General features: G+C 39.8%; 1 protein-coding gene across 1 annotated transcript in view; it reads right to left on the minus strand.

Moving 5' to 3' along the window:
- WDFY3 (WD repeat and FYVE domain containing 3) overlaps window positions 1-21,568 on the minus strand; it is a 117,052-nt gene that overhangs the window by 2,023 nt on the left and 93,461 nt on the right. Inside the window, exons 43-63 of the mRNA XM_009890740.1 lie at window positions 20,316-20,484; window positions 19,939-20,102; window positions 19,048-19,196; window positions 18,656-18,776; window positions 18,200-18,285; window positions 17,629-17,709; window positions 17,027-17,081; window positions 16,553-16,672; window positions 15,616-15,733; window positions 14,305-14,411; window positions 13,363-13,516; window positions 11,893-11,984; window positions 11,344-11,556; window positions 7,827-7,974; window positions 6,640-6,794; window positions 6,042-6,200; window positions 4,348-4,527; window positions 3,130-3,312; window positions 2,143-2,239; window positions 1,225-1,554; window positions 20-131 (exon numbers count right to left, since the gene is read on the minus strand). Of these exons, the coding sequence (XP_009889042.1) occupies window positions 20-131; window positions 1,225-1,554; window positions 2,143-2,239; window positions 3,130-3,312; window positions 4,348-4,527; window positions 6,042-6,200; window positions 6,640-6,794; window positions 7,827-7,974; window positions 11,344-11,556; window positions 11,893-11,984; window positions 13,363-13,516; window positions 14,305-14,411; window positions 15,616-15,733; window positions 16,553-16,672; window positions 17,027-17,081; window positions 17,629-17,709; window positions 18,200-18,285; window positions 18,656-18,776; window positions 19,048-19,196; window positions 19,939-20,102; window positions 20,316-20,484 (2,993 nt within the window). The remainder of the gene's footprint in view (window positions 1-19; window positions 132-1,224; window positions 1,555-2,142; window positions 2,240-3,129; window positions 3,313-4,347; window positions 4,528-6,041; window positions 6,201-6,639; window positions 6,795-7,826; window positions 7,975-11,343; window positions 11,557-11,892; window positions 11,985-13,362; window positions 13,517-14,304; window positions 14,412-15,615; window positions 15,734-16,552; window positions 16,673-17,026; window positions 17,082-17,628; window positions 17,710-18,199; window positions 18,286-18,655; window positions 18,777-19,047; window positions 19,197-19,938; window positions 20,103-20,315; window positions 20,485-21,568) is intronic.

Here is a 21,568-nt window from a genome sequence, read left to right on the forward strand (position 1 = left end):
TCGCTTGCAAGTTACTCACTTAGAGATGCCGAGTGCAGTGATTTCTGCTGGATGTGCGTTGTCTTTGCGATCAAATGCTGTGTGCATAGTTAGTTTGCTTCTAAACACCAACTGACGCTCCCATCTGTATCCTAGAAATGAGGGGGAAGTAGGAGGGGGGAAAAGCAAATTTGCTTGTTCTCATTTTTGTTCCCTCCTCCCCCAATATACCTATAATGTGTGACTTTGTAGAAAGAAAAAATCCCACCCCCGCCCCCGTGATAACTCTCTCTGACTCAAGTTTCACTCAGGGAAAGCACGTTTTTCAACTGCTCCCCAATGCATGTGAGAAAGGAGAGGATACAAAACAATGCAGAGCCTCCAATTTTTTAAGACCAGTTGGGAGCTGCAGAGAATGGTGACATACACAGGGAAGCCCTGTACCAAAGCCTGACAGGATTGGGATAAAATAAAAAAAAATATAAAAATGAAGTTATTTGTTTTCTTTTTAAAGTCAAGACTCAGATTTCCAACTGTCATTACTTTTCTACGTAACAGCTCGAACAATGCTGTGTTTTGGGTATGTGACTAAAACTGTTTTGATGACGCACCAGTGTTTTGGCTGTTGTTCAGCAGTACTTGCAGAATATCAAGGTTTTCTCTTTTTCCCCACTCTGCTCTGCCCGCCACCCCCCACCAGGAGTCTGGAGGTGCAAAGTAAGTTGGGAGGGGACACAAGCTGGACAGCTGATTCAAACTGGCCAAAGGGGAATTCCACACTGTATAACATCATGTTCCGCAATAAAACTAAGAGGAGGAGTTTTGGGGGGAAGGCAGCCATTTGCTCAGAGACTGGCTGGTTATCATTCTGCTTGTGGGAGGTGGCGAGTGATTGCCTTTGAATCGCTTGTTTTGTCTTCCTCTTTCCTTTCCTTATTAGACTATCCTTATCTTGACTTGTGAATTCCCTTCTTTCTATTCTTTCTATTGTCTCCACCATCCTGCTGCAGGGGGTTGTGGTGTTGGTGGTGGCGAGTGAGCGGCTTAGCCAGGTAAACTGACCACAGCTTCTCAGGAAAAGCTTGAACAGCATGCAACCTTTGCACACAAATTTTTTTCTTCACTGACCATTTGGGAATTTATCAGCCACCCCTGCTCAAAGCTGCACAGACAGAGAAACTGCCTTACAGGTCAGTGATGACAGCACATTTATCTGACAGAGGAAGCACGTCCAGTTTCTTTTACCTGGTTTAAGCTTGCTGTAGTGCCGTGCTTCAGCGTAGCTGGGGTGCGGGTGGTTAACCTGAGCATGGGGGTGCATTTTTGCTTGTCCCTCAGAATAATTCACAAAGATAAAGCCATCTTTCTCATCCAAGCTGAGCTGGTCTGACCAACGCCTGGAGTCATCAGAGCCGCTGTCTGCTGACCATGCTGCTGCTGCTCTGTTTGACGATGACCTAGGCCTGTGGCTGGTGCTGCTTGGTTGACTCTGGCTCTCCTGCAGTTTCGTGTCCTGGCCTATACATGCATCGTCTGCCTCGGAGTCACTGCTGTCCTCTTCGTGGGCTTCCTGCCCTGGATTCACCCAACAGGAGAGAAAACGTTGTTAGCAAGGCTGCTTATAGCCTGAGCTTCCCCCCACCCCGCCCCCTATTCTGCTGCTGCACTACCTACAACCCAACAGGTACCACCACAGCATGACTAGGGGAAACTGCATGCAGGCATCTCAAAGCCTTTGCAGATATTCAGCTCTTGCCAGAAATCGCACTATTCGTGTTTTTGCACTGGTCTGTCAGAAAACAGCAATCCTTAGCTGAAGCTATTTCCTACGATAGTCTGAGGTAGGTTTGATAGAGACAATGAGTAAAATTTTCAAAAATGCTCAAGTTAGCCAAACCAAATCCTGCTGCCTCTCAGCAAAACTTACACAACAAAGCACGGTCAGCTATGATTTTTTTCTTACTCGTAGCAGTATAAAACTACCATAAGCAAGGTGGCGAACAAAGAACTCAGATGCTCTATTTATTATGCCCACTGGATGTCTATTGTATCTTGAGACAAAATCCCCTTCGTCCATTCTGCACTGTATAATCACATGATTTTACCTATGTACAGTGAAGATCAGATAGCAGGCAAATATAAAACACTTGTCAGGAGACATACCTATTTGTGCTTCCTGACAGTCCTCTTGCATTTCCAGCATCTCCACAGGCTCTGGAGCTGGTGTTTCTGGTACTTGCAAAAACTCCATCCGCCAGAACTGGAGGGACAGGGGATAAGCAGAGTGGCATGAACTGAACTCTTATCTTTCTTTCTGAGCTACTTCTAGAATTAAGATGGCTCATTAGAACTCTGCATTTGCACTGGTAGCATGAGAGGCAGGTCACATCTCCATACTAAACCCTGTTTTCGGGCTCTAGATGCTGTAAGTGGATATGTGTTCATGCCTGAATCACAAGTGAACAAGTCTTGTGCTGTTAATTTAACACCTTAGCTGTTCAAATAAAAAAATCCACTCCACATGGCAATCTGACCAGCAGAGTCCGGTTAAGGCAGACCCAGGACTGCACACAGCAAAGTACTGAAAATTGGGTTAGACTCACAGTGATCAGAGATGCCACTAAGTTCCTCTTTTCTTTCTAGGCAGCAAAATGAATTTTCTCAAGGTGAGTAGAACAAAAATGGTGAACGAAAACTACAATCTCCAGGCATGAAAGCTGGTGACCAAAAAGTGACCAAAATAGAGCAGGAAGGAAAATGTATGCTGCTGACTATTGCTAGTTATCACATCACAGCGGGTGCATTGACAAGGAGAAAGAAAACTGAAAGACTGCATAGGACTGTCAGCTCACTGAAAGAGTTTTCCATGAATCTTCAATGTCCATCTAACTTGTGGACAGGATACAGTGCACTGCCCTGTGCAGAAATGGCACAGCTGGTTCCAGCACCAAAAGCAGTCTGCATCATCCACCCAGCCTGGACTCCCTCCTTCCTGCAGGACTCGTTGTTCAGGTGGAGCATGCAACTACAGCAGAACTACTTTTGGTACTGTCCAGGACACTGTGTTGGATAGACGTGACTTCTCTAACTACTACTAATAAATACTAAGGCGTAAACTTATTTTTCCAAACAGTAATTCCCGGTACTTACCCGGACAACTCCATCCGAATGTCCCGTTACTATGACATTCTGGGTATCCCACTCATTCATCTCTGACACAAAGCAACACATTATTTGCTGGCTTCGGCCAGTGAAAGTGTTTACACTTGCTGTAGGGCTGCCATTAATGCTCCATACATGGATATAAGTGCCAGCACATGATACAATATCCCCCTGCAAAGACAAATAACACCTCCATACTTCAATACAAGTCTCAGTTTTCTTCAGCAAAAGTATAAGCCAGGTTCATTTATAAGCCAAGTCCAGCCATCATGGCTGGCACTTTTCAGGAAGTTCTATGCAAGCTGAGTCTGGCCACCTAAACAAACTTTAGGATGATACGCATTTTTTAAAATTGTACATAGAAAACCAGACTTAGTAGTAACCTATTTGTTGCATTTACAGCATATGATGAATAGAACAATTCCTCCAGTTTCCACAGCTTAACAATCCAACAGTGTATTTTCAGTATTTTCCCTTCTCGGTTTTCAAAGACTCTTTTTCACAAACACGTACAACCTCAAATTTCATTTGCTTCCTTATTGGGAAAAAAACAAGAGATAGTCGCAAACTAGGGCAGACGGGGAAATGGGAGCTACGCTTTAAAACACTGGCAATGCAACAACCAGTCTACTAGCAGCTACTCTTGCTACCCCCTCATTGCATTACAGCCCTGTTTTGTCTTGGTTCCAACCACTACATCTACTTTGGTTGCAACATGGTCCATCCAGCCCTCATGGACCAGCTACATAAAGCTTCAACTCAGGCAAATTCTTTGACATGCACAGCAGCTGGATAACTGTCAACCCGTAACTTATAGGGCCACCAAGGAGACAAGCTTTTAGGATATGTCTGTTTCTGCTACGATTGTCACTGCAGCTTCATCCAAGATATCTTCTGCTTCCTTTAAATTAAGCGTAAGAGAACAAAAGTCAACCAAGGTCACATATCAGAATCTTTTCCTAGTTCCTGTGGCAGGTTTGACAACCCACATTGAATGTCACACTAGCTATACTGCTGCCAGCACTGTTATGCATCTCTGAACAAAAGATGCAAATTATTCCCTAAACCAGTTAATTAGTTTTCAGATGAGTTATGGAAGTTTTGCCAAACTAACAGAAGAGCTTAGTTTGTTTTTCTTTGGTTTAATAATTTCTGAGTCTTGCTACTGTTCCCACTGCACATTGATGAATGGTATTTGGTTCTTACCGTTAATTCATTTATACAGAGTGCTGAAACTGGAGCCCTGTGACCTCGAAGCTGTGTTAGAAAAGAGAGTTTATTCAAATCCCAGATGATGCAGGTGCGATCCCGTGATCCACTCACAATTATGTGATAAGCTAGCGATGCTGTTAAGCAGGTGACAGTATCCGTATGACCCAGTAACGCCTGTAAAACAAAAGTCAGGAGGAACAAGCTGTAATCAGGAGAGAGCACAAAAATTACGGCATTAAACCAACTTATCTGAAAAGATAATGATAATGCTAACGTAAACATGAATATTCTATCAGAAGATGCAACTGACTTACAAGTATTCCGTTGGCAACTATTTTCATAATTGAAAACGATAGAAGTAATATACGAAATCGCAAGGGTCTAATGTTATAGAGACTTCTACTAAGAAAACCCCCCAAAATAAATTTCCAACCCATTCTGCATCAGTAGCCTATTTATAGGGTGTATAGCCTATTTATATACGTGTTCCAGGCTGCACCTGAAATTACATTCTGAAAACAGAAACTCTTTGTAAATATAAAATGGCTCCCATATATACTTCTGTTGATGTTTAAAAAAAGGTAAGAGACAAGAAAGAGTTGCAGCCAAAAAGGCAAAGTCAATTGGAAAGAGGAGAAAATCACAAGCATCTACTCGCATTAGACCCTGCTTTTACATTTTAGGCTTAACCTCACCACTGGAAGAGGAGTCTGGAATATAGTCAGATTACTGCATCTTACTCAGTTACAAGCAATTGGCTAAAGTACAGTAAACGGCCTTGAATATGCTACCCTGCAATTCAAGATAGTGTTTTATCTTGCACTGTTCTTAAGTAAAACACTTTGGAAACACAGCTTTGGACAGTTGTTGGAGACCGCACAAGGGAAGTTATTAAATAATTCTCTTTCTTCCCTTAAGTGGAAGCTTTCCTCTGGAAAAAGGCCTGCTATTAAGATGCTAACAGGAACAGTAACACTTAACAACCTAGCTAGCTATAACAATGATATACAGCTTCTGGAATATTCTGAGGTAGTTGGGTGGGGGGTTTTTTGTTTTGTTTATGGGTGGGTGGTTTGTTGGTTTTGGTTTTTTTTAAGTAAACACAAGACTTACTCTGCACTTAGCTGCAACTGACTTTAAAGCACGGGTGCTCGTTTGTTAGATTATAAGTTGATGTTTTGAATTAACAAAGCAAGAACAACTTAAGGTGATCCTGAATAAGTATACTCTGCTCCACAAACATCACTGCCAGAAAGAGCAAAGTTTTATGTAGAAGTGTAATTTAAATATATACATTTAAAAAGAAAAAAGTAATTAAAAAAATTAAAAAAGGAGAATGAATCTTTCCTGCCCTCCATGACATAGTTTTCAGATGGGGGTATTTTATATACAACAGTACAATAAAGCAGATTAATTCACAAAAAATACACCGGTATAATTTTGTTAACATCGCTACCAAATACCCCATCTCTCCGAAAAGCTCCTGGTGATCAACTATCCTTAAAACAATGCAATTTTAAAGACACATTTTGCACACTTCCAGTGGAGATCAGTACGTCAACTACTCAGTTCTCCAAAGGTCTGCTGGACTCATGGTTTCGAAGCTTACTATGTGAACAATAGCCCTTTAATAATTCCTTTGATCTTGTAACACGATTTACATAAAAGGCATCTTTATCGTATTTTACCTGTTTCAGTGTGAGGGCTTTAGCTTTCTCTTTGGAGATGCCCATTTCCCACACACAGACCGCTGTGCTTGTTCCTCCAGTGATAACTAGTTTGGGGTTGGGGCAAATGGCACACAGTATCTGACCCCATTCTGACAAACATTCGTAAACAATGACTGCCTAAAAATAAAGAAAACAAAAGAGAGTTACTTGCAGGGTTAGTGTTTGGTAGGATAAAAATAAACACCTGAGTGCCGCCCTGCACACCAGACCATTAAATAACCAAGATATTGCTGCTACCCCTTGTGCAGTTTTTCCTCAAGCAGAAGCAATTCCAGCCTCTGCCATAAGATGCCTCCCGAGAGAACATGAGAGATGAGCTTTAACTGCATTCATTCATGTTTTGCAGACCTGGTAAAAAATTATTATTAATTGGTTTATGTCATTGTGCCAGCGTTCTGATGAAGACCACCAGATAGGGAGCAATAAAATATATGTACTACAAGACTATTTCATTCACATGCAAAATAAATTACCATTCTTAGATATTTCTTTTCCACTATTGAGTACTAATTGTTTTTGGTACATTGAGTACTGAAACAAATTTCAGATTACAAACCTTGTCCGACTCGTAGGTACCCAGTCTACAGCTGAGGTCTGCATAGCCCCACGCAAAAGTTTTATTCCATGTAGGTGGGATGAGAACCTTATTCTGTTCTACTGCCAGAATGCCTTTATCAGTACATACGATCTGTCCCACAGGCTCCTTGAGCTCTAAAAAAGGAAGACGGGGTTATTGCTAGCACAGACAAATACTATCTGATCCCATTAAATAGTTGATGCTCTGCAAAAGCAGGATCTCTGTATTGGCTATGTTACACAAATCTTTGTTTCAACTGCAACGATGGCAACTTTTGCTACATTCCTAACAAATGCAGGGCTAAGCACCATCAGTAGTGGCAAGAACACCCTGAGGATCACAGACAGCTCTGATCTCACTTGCAGTACTACACAAGCTGTTCTTCAGACAAGATGTCTGTGGTCATCAAAAGCAATTGTATCATTTGCAGCACAAGTAAAATTAAGTTTTTGGTATCGTTCAAACATCTTGGCCAAGTGTTCCCACAGGATATGTTCCTGACTACAGCCCATGGTGTCTTACCTGTTTTTCCCCAAGCTTTGCAAATACAAGTTACCACTTTCTAATTTCCTATCTTAAGAGTGTAGCCCTGCTACATCTTGTGTAATAGTACGGCCATCTCTCTTTACAGCATGCAGATTAACTTAGTAAACTAGGAAAGAAATCACTGCATAGCATTTACCTGCCTCACAGACAATTAATTTTTGTTCTGTCCAATGTCAGATATAAAGTTAAAACCCACCTTTTTTAATCTCAGTGCATCTACCAACACCACCCTTTTTTGCCAACATTTCTCAGCATCTCTCAGCACTGAGATAAAGAATCCTTCTGTCACAAAAGTTGTGGCTACTGCAGGCCCAGAAGCAATGTACCCTGAATACTGTTTGTTAAATTAAGACTTTAAAGAGGTGATTGCGTCCAATTTTATCCCTCTATTTTAAAAAAGTCATACTAAACTGGCACTGATTTGGTGCTTCCCAAGTACACTTTAAGGTAGCTAAAACCACAATGTTACAGCATTAGGATATTTTAAATTTGTCTTTCTCACAAAAGCACAGGCATTAGGAACATTAGAATTAAGCCAAACATGGAAAAGGACAATTTTGCTGAAACTGTGAATGCTCTGGCAAAAACCCAGGAATAATTACCGTGGTTTTACATTTTACCTTTCACTGGAGCAAGAGATGGCCGCAGGTTGTCCAAATGATGGAAAAAAATCTTGTCACTTGTGGAACCAGGGGGCACAGAGGTTCCCACAGTCTCTCCATTCAGTCGGCTTCTAACACGCTTTGGTGGGTGTGGTTTTTTAAAGAGCTGAAATTCATCAAGAAATTATCATCAGAAATTAGAGGTTTACAAGACCACAAGTTGGAAAAGATAAACTGGTCCAATTTACCTCTAAAAATTCTGCATGTCAGCAAATGTTACTAAACTTTTCTCAATATTCACTAATAACTTATGGCAACCATTTCAATAAGACTTCGACAAATACTAAGAAATCCAACAAGGATATAACAAGCAAAGTATTTTTAGAGCTACCTGCAGTTGCAAAAGCAGTTGAAGTAAAGCAAGCAAAAATCCCAAAGCTGATGCATAACAAGGTATTAAATTCTAACCTAGGACAAACAGAAAGCTAATTTTTGGCTTTGAAACAAACTGTGTCCCACGAACAGTAGGTCACGCACTTGGAGGCAGCCAGGCTACCGAAGAACAGAGGAACAGCACGAGTGGGCATGTGATTGGACCACATGACAATCACACACAAGAAATGCATCTTAGCACCTGATTATCTTCTGCCTAGCTTTCCATTACAAGTGACCGAATTTCCTTTTTACTGCTTCAGTAACCATTCCTGGTATCTCAGTGCTAAACAAGCCGATCATTGCTTCTAATAAGCAGCGATCATCAATGGCACACACTAAGGTTTATCTCGTGATAAATTCATGATAAAAATCTTGGATGATAGATGCTATGTATTATAATCCGTAAATGACAAATATAAACCTTGAGTGGTATTTTGTAAGATTTCGATTCCTCTTTCACAGAGAGGCTATTACAGCGCTGAAAGGAGAACTGAAATTCCAAGGCTGAAAGTTATTTTCTTTACAGCCCTTCGAGATGGGTTACCTGTTTGCCTATCCAAAGCAGAGGGAACATGTATAAGCCTGAGGTAGCTGAGCTATGAGCACGAACATGCTTTTCTACTGCTCACACCTACACTCTGGGTACGAAGAGTAACAATGAGCCTGTGTGCCACAGCTCTCCCTGAACTACAGCATGCCACCCATCTGGCTGGGCTATGAGAAGACGGAGGGAGAAGGCACATCATACAGCTTTTGCATGGACAACTGATCTGTTGTCCATGTCAGTTCCATCAAGAAAAAAAAACAAACCCAAACCCACAACTTTTCTCCTTTGAGCGACTGTTCCTCTTGCTTATTCATTCTGCTCTGCCCCCCGAGGCTGTGGCATCTTGGGACCCTCATAGAGTCTGTGAGAGTCCTCTTCCAAACGCAGCACCAGCTCTAGAATGTTTTGCAGCACAACTTTTTAAAACGGGGAACAGAACTACCGGGGGCATTACTGGTGGAAGAGATGGGATAAAGAAGATGTAGTCCTCATGTTACATCTGCATGCAGCAAAGGAGTGAAAATGTTTACAGCAGCCACATCACTGAGATAGCCTGCCCTAGATCCCTTGTGGAAAGTCAGAGAAGGTCACAGGCAAAACTCTACAATTACATAATGTCCTGGTTTGAGCGACATAAGACTAATGCTTGGGAAAACTGCACTTTCAGAAGACTCTGTGTCTGAATTTGTGAAAATATTTACTTTATAGCCAGCCACGGTATATAGGTTTCAATGTCTTATGTCTTGGTGTTTTTCGAGCTTGCCAGGTGCAGCAGTGAGGAGGAACGAGACCCGGCACTTGACCCAAGCCAACAGGATTATTTCATACCATGAATGTCACATTCAATATAAATTAGGAAGTTTGTTATTAAGTGCTCTCTCCCCCTTGATCTGTGCGATCCAGAGAACTTCTTGCTCCAGTGCCGGACCCCTGAGGCCTTCCCTTGCTCCCAAAGCTGTAGCACTCGCAGTGTCCAGCATTTGCTGTCCTCTGCCGGGAGCGCACAGCTTCCTACTGATAGAATTGGCCGAGTATAATCCTTGTATATTTTATACTGGTATTGGGATCAATATTGGTTCTTTAGTGTTATTAATGTTAATTACCTAGTCTTATTCTATTAAATCTGTTTATATTTCAACCCCTGGGTTTCCTTGCTTTTTCCCTGATTACCCTTCCTGGGTGGGGAAGGGTCACTGGGTGATGAATAACTGTCTAAATGACAATAAACTGTTGTGGGTTTTCTCAAACCATAACACAATAATGTAGTCCCAGAGCACTCACCACCCGAAAGGACCTAAGGAAGGAGTTTTGAGTTTCCCTGAGTTTATTGCAGTCTGCCTATGTCCTCTAGCAAAATGTCATGCAATTTCTGGTAGATGTCATCATAGGCTTGTACCTAACAGGCATTTGAAGATTCAGGCAGACCTTCAGACTCAGCTGCAATGCTCTTCCATCGCCCTGCTCTCAGCTGGGCCATATCTGATTATCATCACAACCCAGTGACTGATTATTACTTACGAGGAGAAAACCTCACAGCCACTCCATATCTAGATTATTGAGAGAGAGCAAGGAAGGAAAAGTAGAAAAGCAGCCACGGAGGACAGATGAGTAGTTCTTAGCCTTCTTTCTAGGCAATAAGAGACAGACAGCTGTTAGTGGGTCCCCACAGGAAATATCCTGTGGCTGTCCTGAAACATTACGTGCTGCTGTAGTCTACAGTTCCCAACAAGTGGGTTGGGTTCCCAGTGAACTGCTGAAGGTATCTGTGGTTTCTACCAGATCTAGGATTGGAAACATTCACTGATGACATTTCAAAGTTTCACTGGGCAGCAAAAAAAAAAAACAAAACAACCCCTAAAGAAATGCCTAATTTAAAAAAAAAAAAAGACAGGAAGAAAGAAACCCTTTACCCCCCCAAAACCTAAAACCCCATAGTAAAACTTTAGATTTAATAATTTAATGCAATCTCTGAAAGAGAATACAAACTTTAAAGCTGCACCAAAAATGTGTCCATATAGCTCCTTAACTATAGCTGTCCTACAAGAGTCTATCTTCTTAATTTAAATTTTGAGGGTTTTTTTTTCAACAGATTCTTCAAATAAGAGTTGGCCAAGCCCTGCAGAATACCAAGAGACTGGTGTAAAACAAAGGAAGCATAAGTTATTATCTAAATTATTTAATTACAGGATAACTTAAAATACCGTAACACTAGGCATTACTTTGAAGTTGCACTTTCACTGTTCCCCTCTGACTTTGCAGCGGGAATATACTTATTTTTTGATGCTGATTTTTAGAGTTGAACTATAATTCATTTCACTTATTTTAAGGGTACAAAGGGAGGAAAAAAAAAGATATTTCTAATCTCACAAGGAAAGACCAAAGTTGATCTTCATTTCACTTATGATGGAAATGTAAACAATTTCACATCACTGGAAGAATATTTATGGAAAAATACTCCCAGGAAGTTGCACTCCTAAAATACTTTCCCATTCTATATCAATACATTTCAATTTGAGTGTCATCTGGCAAATAAGAATTCTACGAAGGGTATACCTGCTTTGGTATCTGTCCAAAGTTATTAATGAATCCTATGGTAGCTGTCTCTTTTAAAGGATCATTGATGTTATATATGTCCACTTGTCCCTCATAGAAGAGATGGTGAAAGACATTTACAGCTTCTACTGCAGCAGGACCTTGCTGTTTATAGCCAAAGATCAAGTCAATCCACTCATGCAGGTGTGCACTCACAAAGTCACATTCCAGAGCCTGAAATTCAAAGGGCACACATTAAAACTAGACGTATCGGTCATCAGTTGAGTATACTGCACCTGCCACAAAAAAAAATGCAGAATATATTTTGACATATTCTTGTTACGTTTTCATCCATTTTTTTCGTTGAAGCAAGTGTTGCCTCAGCATACTCCTTAGCCAAAAAGGAACGGGGAGGAAACACTGGTTCTAGAGATCTTTGCAACAATTGGCCATCAACCCAGAACTCATGGACTGGCTAGGAACTGTGACTGCATGAATCGAGCTTAGATTAATATGCAGTGGAAAGTCCCACCTGACACTTTCTATTTATTATTCTTAAATGCAAATTACCTCCCGATGAACTCTGATAAATTCACGAGGATCTCCTTTTGCCCATGGGGGGAGTATTACATCGCCAAGTTTAGTGCCATTTTGTTTGCACCCTATTAAAAAAAGAGAAAAAAAAATTGGAGAGAAGCACTGAAACTACACTGCAACAGAAATGGTGAAAAAAATTATTAAAAAAGATAAAATTCTAACACCTTTGCTTTATAAAGCAATCCATTTCAGTCTTTTCTCTAAAATACTACGTCATTTTTTAAATGCCAGGCAATAAAACACGAAAAATTCTGCCTCAGTTTTTCATGTAAGACTGTTTGCAGAAGGAGAATATTCCTTACTAAGGCTTCTGACGATGATGATAGTGTTTCAGCATACGCTCTTCAAAACAAGCATCACCCTTCTAGCTAGAGGCGTTGATTAGATTATTTCACCTCAGTCCTCACAACTTCATAATGCACAGTCTGAATCTCTGCTTCCCCATCAAGCGTTCTTGGAACATGATTATTTTGTCTTTATTTTTCTATTTAAGTAAATTTCTGCTTTTCTCTCCCTGTCATGGGAAAGACCCACTGCAGTGCATGAAAGTTAACGAAAACAACAGCCAGTAAAATAGCCTTCTGCAATCATTGTACAACCAGAATCTTGTTCTGTCAGTTTAGCTCGCACCTAAGCAGCCAACCGTGCTACCGGGAACCGCTACCACAGCAGCAGTCCATTTTGCACTCAGAGGAATCAGCACAGCAAGGTTCATTTTCTTATCTCTTTTCAACTTCTTTGCTCTTATTCTATGAAGAAAACTGGAGTAATTGTGGTAGCCTCAATTTAAAAGAGTACATCATTTCCTGTATTTGACATCTATTTAGTATGTATATAGCAATGGCATGTCAACTGAGTGTATTTTGAAGAAACTAAATCCCTTCCTGCAGAAAAGATGGTGAACATCATTATAGAGTAGCAAATTACATGGAGGAAAATGTAAGCCAGAGAAACTCCAAGTCAAACATGATTATCTGTGCGTTGTGAACTGGTAAAAAAACAAAAATCCACTAAAACACAGCACTACAAACAGAAGTCCTTTTTGGGTATTTCAGTATCTTGTTCAGCAATTCTCAGAACATACTTTGCATTAACTGCTTAAAATGAACACTCAATGCTTGAAAAAATATCTTAAGTCTGATAAATCTGCAAAAGTAAATCTGAGGTATCACAGAGGAAATAAGAATTCCTGCTACACTCTTCCTGATGAAACCATGAGTTCCGAATCATTCAGACTTTCAAATATAATACTGAATAAACATGTAGTATAAGGAAATACCAGAAGTAGTCCTGCTTATGCTTTCATTTCAGAACATGCAACTCATCTATCTTTTTCTCATGCCATTAACCAGATCTTTTTCTGCCTGTATTACAAGACACCTTTCTCACATCGGACTGTCTGGCATTGCTCTCACACCTGTAGCAATGCTATCTTCTCCCTACCTAGGTCAAAATTGTTGGAATTGAGTAGGAACTCAGGGAGGTAGAAGAACTCTGGGATGAGCTCCTTCACGTCTGCCATGTTGTGCTTTGACGCTGAATACCAAGCCTCCCGTACGCTGTGAAACATTCGGTCTGCCAGGTCAAAGTGACCGCCCTGTGGGACAGATTGAGAGCTTATCAGCATCAGAGTATCTCTCAACACAGCAGATTTTGCCAAGAAGGCAAATCAGAACACCCTCTGCCTAATAAAGACACTATAGAACATGGCACGTTTCTTCCTCTAACACAACAGATTTAAAACAGCTGCATTAATTTTTGGTACAAAATAATAGTAAACAAAGCACTGAGATACAGATATACAGAATTTTAAGAGAGTCATGTAGTCTAAGAAGAGAGTCATCTAGTCCTATTTCAGAGAAACATAAATCTTTTTGTCCGATGGCTTTTGTCTAGGAAAATATTTGACATACAACGTTACAAACCCCGTTAACCACCAAACTGGCAAACAATTCCAGGCTTTGCTAATGTTTGTTTATTTTAATACTCAGAACTAAAATGGCTCTTTGGATAGACATATTGGTTTAAAACAACAATCTTTCAACACCTCCAGCACAGAACTAAATGACTGGCATATGATTCTTTCAACAATAGGCAAATAAAGCATGATGAGCAAAGTATTTTTCACAATAAAAGTTGCTTTCGTTTTTGTCTGCTGATATTTTGTTCTGCATATATTTAGAAAAATGTTCAAACTACAAGAAAAAAAATGTGAATTCCATTAAAACTTTCACAAAAACCCCATCATTCCAGGCAATAACAACTCTGCTAAAAATATTTCTTCTACCATATTTGATGAAAACAAAGCTGATTGATCATATTTTTCACTTAGGTCTCAAAAGTACAGAAGGAAATACACACAAAATGAGGTGATGTGATTTTTACCTGTAACCGTAAGAAAATCTGAGTAAAAGGCTCCATCCGGACAAGATAGGAAGCCACTATCATGGCTGATGAATAGTGTGTCCCATAGTGATAAGCTGGAGTTTCCCCTGCAGAAGTTCAAAAATCATAAACAGAACAAATAAAGCAGTTAGGTGACAAAATCAGTACTGACTGAAAAAAAAAATTAATTAAGTGCTGCATTTTAATTACTCTGTTGCCTTGGACACATTTAAAACTGGAATTTGTAACTATCATTCTCAAGAATCTGAAAGCTTTATGTTTTGTCACGACCACCACGAGTTTTGGCTGCAGTCCAGTAGCCCTAATTCAACTGCCTTCTGCAGAGAAGTACTGAATGGTTAGTCTTTTTTTAACTAATTGAAACGTTGCAGTGCAATGGTGATTTCTGCTGAAGAAACTTTTTTTTTTTTCTTTTTTTTAGTTTTAGTCTTATTGGTTACTGTGGAATTAAAGGCTTGGGCACTAATACGTCTCAGAATTGTTGGCTACAGATTTTGTACAGCTTTTACTTTCTTAATTTCCTGGCAAAAAGTCTGCATAAATACACTTAGAACATACTGATTCATTTCTAGAAATGACATTCATTTCTAGAAATGAACATCTTTGCCACCTACTGTTGTTTGACACAGAACAGCACTGCAGTAGTTAAACAGGCTTGTGTCTTCAATAAAAGCACAAAAGAAGAAATGTATCATGTGCGTCACTTGATGCCTTGCCAAAAAGTTTTACTTTCAATATATAAGGAAGCTCTAAAATCAAGAATATGTAATTAAATTGCATCTCATTCTGATTATTTTTTTTTAGCTAAGAAAATGCTGTTTCCTTAGCAAAAAAATGTGCATTAAGACAAGAAATGAAAAAGCTACAGTACCGCTAATGCAGAAGTATTCCCATTCCTTTGTGTAACTTATTTTCTTGCAGCAGCACTCAAACTGTATTAGTCAAGACAGCTGGTTGTGTGCTTCACGTGCCTGTGCGTTCTAGCCTTTAGGCAATGTTAAACTGTGGTGAATGTGCAACTGTTTTCTTTGTTTTTACATAAAAACAAAAGCTGTCATTTGGATTTAAAAGCTGCCATTCAGATTTGAAATAAACAACACAGCAAGAAAACCAACGCCCCTTTGCTGTAATTTAGTATTTGTTGGAGAGTTACTAAAAACCACAGTGGAGTGGTACATATCCACATCCAGACCTCTTGACCCGTAATATAAAAATCCATAACTCCCTCCTGTCCATCCTGTGACAGGCACACGTTCCTCTGCTCTTCCTGCAAGATGTATCATTACTTACCATTGGGATCTTCCCAATCTTTGTATCGCTTCTTGTACTGGGCTAACCTGTCTTCTGTTTGAGCTCCCATGGGCTTGGCCAGGTTTCTGAACGTCTTGGGATTTGTAAGATCCAGTTCCTTTAAAAATAAAACAGACACCGATTTTATATATAAAAAAACCCAAACAAACACAAAAAAACCCTTTCAACACTGCCGATTACCGTATTTAACACCAAATGCTTCCCAAGGTTGTCATCTTTGTTTTCTGCATCCACACCATGTGCAATGTTGGATATGCTTACAACAGTCCTTCAGTCTGATCTAAGAGAGTCAGTGTTTTTTATTTTAAGTCACATCTGGGCTCCAGATATTTGCCCTGCTCCCCTCATCCTGTTCCCCAATACCCTTTAATTTTGTTCGTGAATACTTGACATACATCCTAACAATATGTTACATTATGGTCTGGCTGGTAGCAATGGCTGCCCACAAAAGCATTAATAGGCTGTTTCATCTTTTTCAAAAGCAATTTCTTCACCATGGAGCCAGATTTCATAGTAGTCTCTACCACAGTCTTCTGGACGTGCATGCTTTCTCTGTGAGCATAACGTCCTTCAAGATATTCAGTAGAAAGCTAATGCAAAGACTCACAGGAACTGCTGCAACATAGAGAGGTAACTGCCTTAGAACAAGCTATGTATTCTGGCCCTCATCTGCACAGTCCAATTACAGCTGTAAAATCGGTGCAGGCAAGGACCTGCTTGCATGAGACAGCCAAGAATCTCCAACATCCTACCCTCTGATAAGTGGGAGGAACATTACAAAATAGATGAAATCAAACAACTGGCGATAAAGATAAGCCTCGGTTTTACCAAAGCAATATGAGCCAGCTGTAATATTTGCAAAACCTCCAACATTTAAAAAAAAAAAAAAAGTTTGCTGACAAGGTATTGTATTTACCTCTGAATCATAGTCTGCGAGGATCCAGGGAAAGACAGGGTACTGCATGAGATCATTATAGGATCTGCCCGCCAGAGTGTTTAAGTGCATCAGGTACTGGAAGTTACTGATTTCTCCTCTCTTAAGGAAGACAGATAACAGCACTGTAAAGCGTTCACTTTACAACAATCAAATGTCTATGCTGCCAGGCTGCCAAAGTGTTCAGTCCTCCCCAAATGTATGAAACTCACTTCAATATTACAATGCTTACTCTACTTTTACCACAGTCCCTCTCCCCTTGCATTTTCAGCGGTAGAACCATTTCCTATTTGATGATGGTATCATGAAATACTACAAACTAAAATGATGAGATTACGCTTTCTATAGCAGTATATTCCACCTGTTTGAATAAGAGGATGCAGCTTATGTGCACTGATTAATTATGTATCACTACAAAATGTGGCGTTTAATAAAAAAAAATAATTTCATACTTACCTCCCATCTTTGAGTAACAGACTTCTCTCCCACTAAAGTGCTAAGCAAGCCAGACCTAATGGGAAGAAGGAAGTGCATTTTCTGATTTAGCAGTAAGATCTGGGTTACATCTTCACAAGACAATCCAAAGTTTTAAGATTAAAACTTGCAAATTTTAACAATTAGAAAAACGGACCTTTATTCCTTTTTGCTTTAGCAGTGCCTTTTTTATTTCTGAACACAGACTGTTAAAATAATGAACATTAATTATGCAATTCAGTGCAAGTACAAATGTATCTAACAGGCTGCTGATGAGGAAAGTATCTTTAATGACTTTGACAAATCTAATGGCTCTGGCACTCCAATTCCTTTTGGAAGATATCTGTATACCAATAACGTTAATCCTGATAGCATATATTAATTAGTAAAAAGATATACCAACGCTGCCAATGTTATTAGTACATTTAAAATAACTGGAGCACAAAATCACTAGTTATTTATTTTGTTAATGCCCAATTTTAAATTGAGGTTGCAGTACTCTCCAGTGAATCCTGACTTTAATGCAAGCATCATTTATTTGAAACTGATGAGCTACAGAGCTTGTGAGGAACAGAATCACTTACCCTTGCTCTACACTGGTGTTTGGTCTCTGCCCAGACACCGACTCTGAACTGTCGGTTAGAGATGGCACCACAGCCAAAAACCTGTATCAGCAGTTAAAAGGAGATTAAGATTAGTGTTTCTGTCCTCTGTTCGTCTTCTCCTTAGAAACAGAGTGCATTTAATACAGTTACAGACTTCATTTTGAGCAGCTACGTAATTTCTTCAACAAAATTGGAATGACCCTTTTCTCACTAAACTCATACAGCAAGTTTTGCATGCAGGCGTCTTCTCCTTAGAAACAGAGTGCATTTAATACAGTTACAGACTTCATTTTGAGCAGCTACGTAATTTCTTCAACAAAATTGGAATGACCCTTTTCTCACTAAACGCATACAGCAAGTTTTGCATGCAGGCGTTAGCGCTGCCTAGTGGCTCTTTCCTGCAGCACTAAGTTGCTATCGGGTTATCCACTCTCTAACACCCATCACTTGCAATCTGCTTTGGGTTGTGAGGTCGCTGTAGGCTCAAATATGGCTCAACACAGATATTTGCAAATATTCAGATTAAACGTTCCGACTTATTTTACAATACCTTTGATAAACTTTGTTTCTAACCCCTTTTTGGAAAGCTAGAAGATAGTTCCGTCCATCTCCAGAGAAAACTTCAATTGCAATTGGCTGAAAACAAAGAAGACAAACCCATGTCAACACTGATACATTCACTTGTCACCTCCGAAGGTCAGATGCAGACCAGTTTAGTTATACCGTACTACATCTGCCACCAAATTATGGTGAAGCAGACTTTGCTTAGTGTGACCAGATGGTTTAGTTTTGGGAGACTAAAATTCACTAATACACCCAATAAATTAAACCATGGTAAGCCAAATGTTCAAACAAGGATGCGCAACTTAACCACTTTAATTTCAACACAGTGAATAGCTTCACTTTCCAAATACTGATCAGTTATGTATTTATTTTACTTTTTAAAATAACATTGTCAAAAAATACCAAATTTGGCTCCTCAATCCAAATACGGTGTCCAAGTTACCTGCAAAAGGTATCTCCTTTTATGTACTTCCTTGATATCTTCATAAGCAAAAATGCTGCATGTTCTTTTGAGTTGACTTGGACCTTGCCTTGCTCCCCTAGGTATGATTGGTTCATGCATCCTGTAAATGAGCATAAACAGGCAAGAAAGAAGTGATTAAAAAGAAGATAAATTAAAAGAATTATTCACTTAATTCATATGAGAGTTCACTTATACAAAGAGCCGATTTTCACAATACGCCATACTACACTGAGCAATTTGCGAGCACAGAGGACACTGCGCCTGAGGTCTTTCTGAATCCGACGTTATTTTGGAGTTGACGCCTCAAAAATCTCATTTTATACTTCTTGTTCAGCTATTAAAGATTGAGGAAACTCTATTAATCTACTCACTTTGGAGGCAGTGTCTCAATATCTCGTATTTCCCTAGTGGCTGTCATGGTAAATCCATCAATGACATAGAAGTGCTCTTTCCCAAAGAGAAGCAGCCCTTCACTGGTGTCAAGGCCCTGAACCCGAGCGCAGCGGTACATATGCTGAATCTGTAATGAAAAGCAGACACTTAGCAAAAGCAGATTAATGAGCTCAGGCTCCGACTGTTGCTTTGTTAGAACAAGCCCCAGGCACTGCTTTATGACTTGCAGATACAGCAAAAATTCTGCTATTTTCCCCCTTAACCAGAGATATACCTAACACCTGCCATTAGCAATTGGGAAAGGAATTAAATAAAGCCTCCTCTGTATGATACAGTTTTATATATTTACTAACTTATTCACTTTACAATCTGCTTCTTGAGCATATTTTAGAACCTGTAGCCCACTTGACTATGATCACAAATGTATTTACCGGTATACTTCAGACCCACAAAGACTGAAATACCAAATATGCAGCATGATCATTCAACACTGTTCTTGGGGATAAAATACTAGTTATCAAGTGTTTTCATTCTGTCAAGTTCAGTATTTATATTTTCAATGCGTATTTTCTGTCTGGACTTATTAAGCAGACAGGATAGTAATCCAAGCATGTGATAGCTCATAGCTTTCATTTCAGGACAGGTTCTTTTTTCCCTAGCAGGCAGAAGGAAAGAAAAAGAATGTTTCCAGTACAGGGTTTTCATCTCAAGCCCACGTTTGGTTTCAAGGAAGAAGCTGATGAAATATTAAGCAAATTCAGCTGTAGATCAGGGAAGGTACTTAGGACATTTATTCCTGCTCGTGACATGTAATGTCAACAATGTATTCCAATACAGTAAGTGCTTAGTGTGTTTGAAGCACACAGTACCTTCTCTCCTTCTTCAAGAAGTCGAAGCAAAGTTGTATTGTCAGTCTTCTCCTCTTCATCAATTGAACTCCCCTCAACAATTTGATCCTGTGACTGGTCCTGGTTCTCATCATCTCCTCCGTCAGGAGCAGAGCGAGATCGTTTCAGGGGAGGCTTCACCAGGCCTGGAAAAGAACAGAGACAGATAAATAAAAGCCTCACACATAAAAAATTAACTTTGCAAAACCTATTGAACTTTGAAATTACTGACCTAATACTAAGACAGAAAAACAAGAGTCCTACAGGGTCCTTATGCTTATCTTAAAGCAAATCCATGAGAAGATATAAAGGCAGATAAATTTAAAGAAAACAGCTCAGGACAGAACAAATGATCTAACCTTTGACTCTTGCAATTGTGTCCTCCCCGTGTTCTGGCTCCTGCTGAGTTGTTTCACCCACTGTATTCTCTTCTATAGCATCCTGAAAAACTGCAGGGTTTCCAGAAGCCAGGCGCATGTAGTATTCCTTACTGTCATAACTTATAGCTCTTCGGTAACGAGCTGGTTTCTTTGAAATAATTGAAGAAATTGCTTGGTCAGTCAACTCCTCACTCACTTCTGTGAACATGTTTCAGGAATACTGTGTGCAGCGCAGTGCATGCCCATCAAGTGTTTTGTGTGTGCTCAATCATACACCAACACATACCGAAACAGAGAGACTTCAGTAGATCTAATCTGTCAGCTAATTTGCAAGGGAGCTACTCAGCCACTCAAGTAATAATGGGGCTGCAGAGATGCCTGCAGATAAACCTACAACATGGGAAACAAGAAGTGTGGCCAGTATGTTATGAACTGTCACAAAAGGCCGGGTTACTTGTGCTTAAGATTGACAGATCAGATGGCCAGTTTATCATCTTTCATAACTCCCTACAACATACACAGCTTATTCGTTAGCCAGCTGACTTCTTTGCTAAGCAAAGAAGTTAGAATAAAAAAATTTAAGTTAGAATAAAAAAATTGCTTCATGGAAAGATACAGATATGTGGAAGTTGATATGCACTAAAAGCAGCCAGGGACTAGCTTTAAGGCTCAGAAATTCTTAATTCAGTCAGTTATTTCTTTTTTAGTAAAGATTCTCATGGTTTGTGGGCAACAGACCGGCAAAAGAGTATCCATTTAACCAAAGTAATTCTTCGAGCACTGTTTGTACCTTTGGGTGACAACAACAGATTACGATATATTTCATTATGGTGGTGGTGTGGTAGTTGTTTTTTTGTTTTGTTTGGGGTTGGTTTGTTGAGGGTTTTTTTGTGCCCCCCCCCGCCCCCCGCGTCCATCCTGTCCTCCACCACAGGCACTTGATTATGGAGATAACATTTGAAATAGAAATAAGAACTAAATGAGAACAATAAATGTCAGAATAATCACAGGAATAAAGGTGAAGATAAAAGAAGTATTAAAGATCCAAGAGCCTTTCCAAAATTAAAGGCACTGATGCAGATGGATGGATGAAAACCCATTGATTTTACACTGCAGTTGAAAATTCTCTTCTCCGACTACTGTTTAACTCCACCCTCAAACTCTAGAAAGCTTTGTGAATGTGTTCAGTTCTCCATCACAAACAGGGTTTTTTTTTGTTGTTTTATAGCACT

Source organism: Charadrius vociferus, unplaced genomic scaffold, assembly GCF_000708025.1.
Source record: "Charadrius vociferus isolate BGI_N301 unplaced genomic scaffold, ASM70802v2 scaffold178, whole genome shotgun sequence".
Taxonomy (NCBI): domain Eukaryota; kingdom Metazoa; phylum Chordata; class Aves; order Charadriiformes; family Charadriidae; genus Charadrius; species Charadrius vociferus.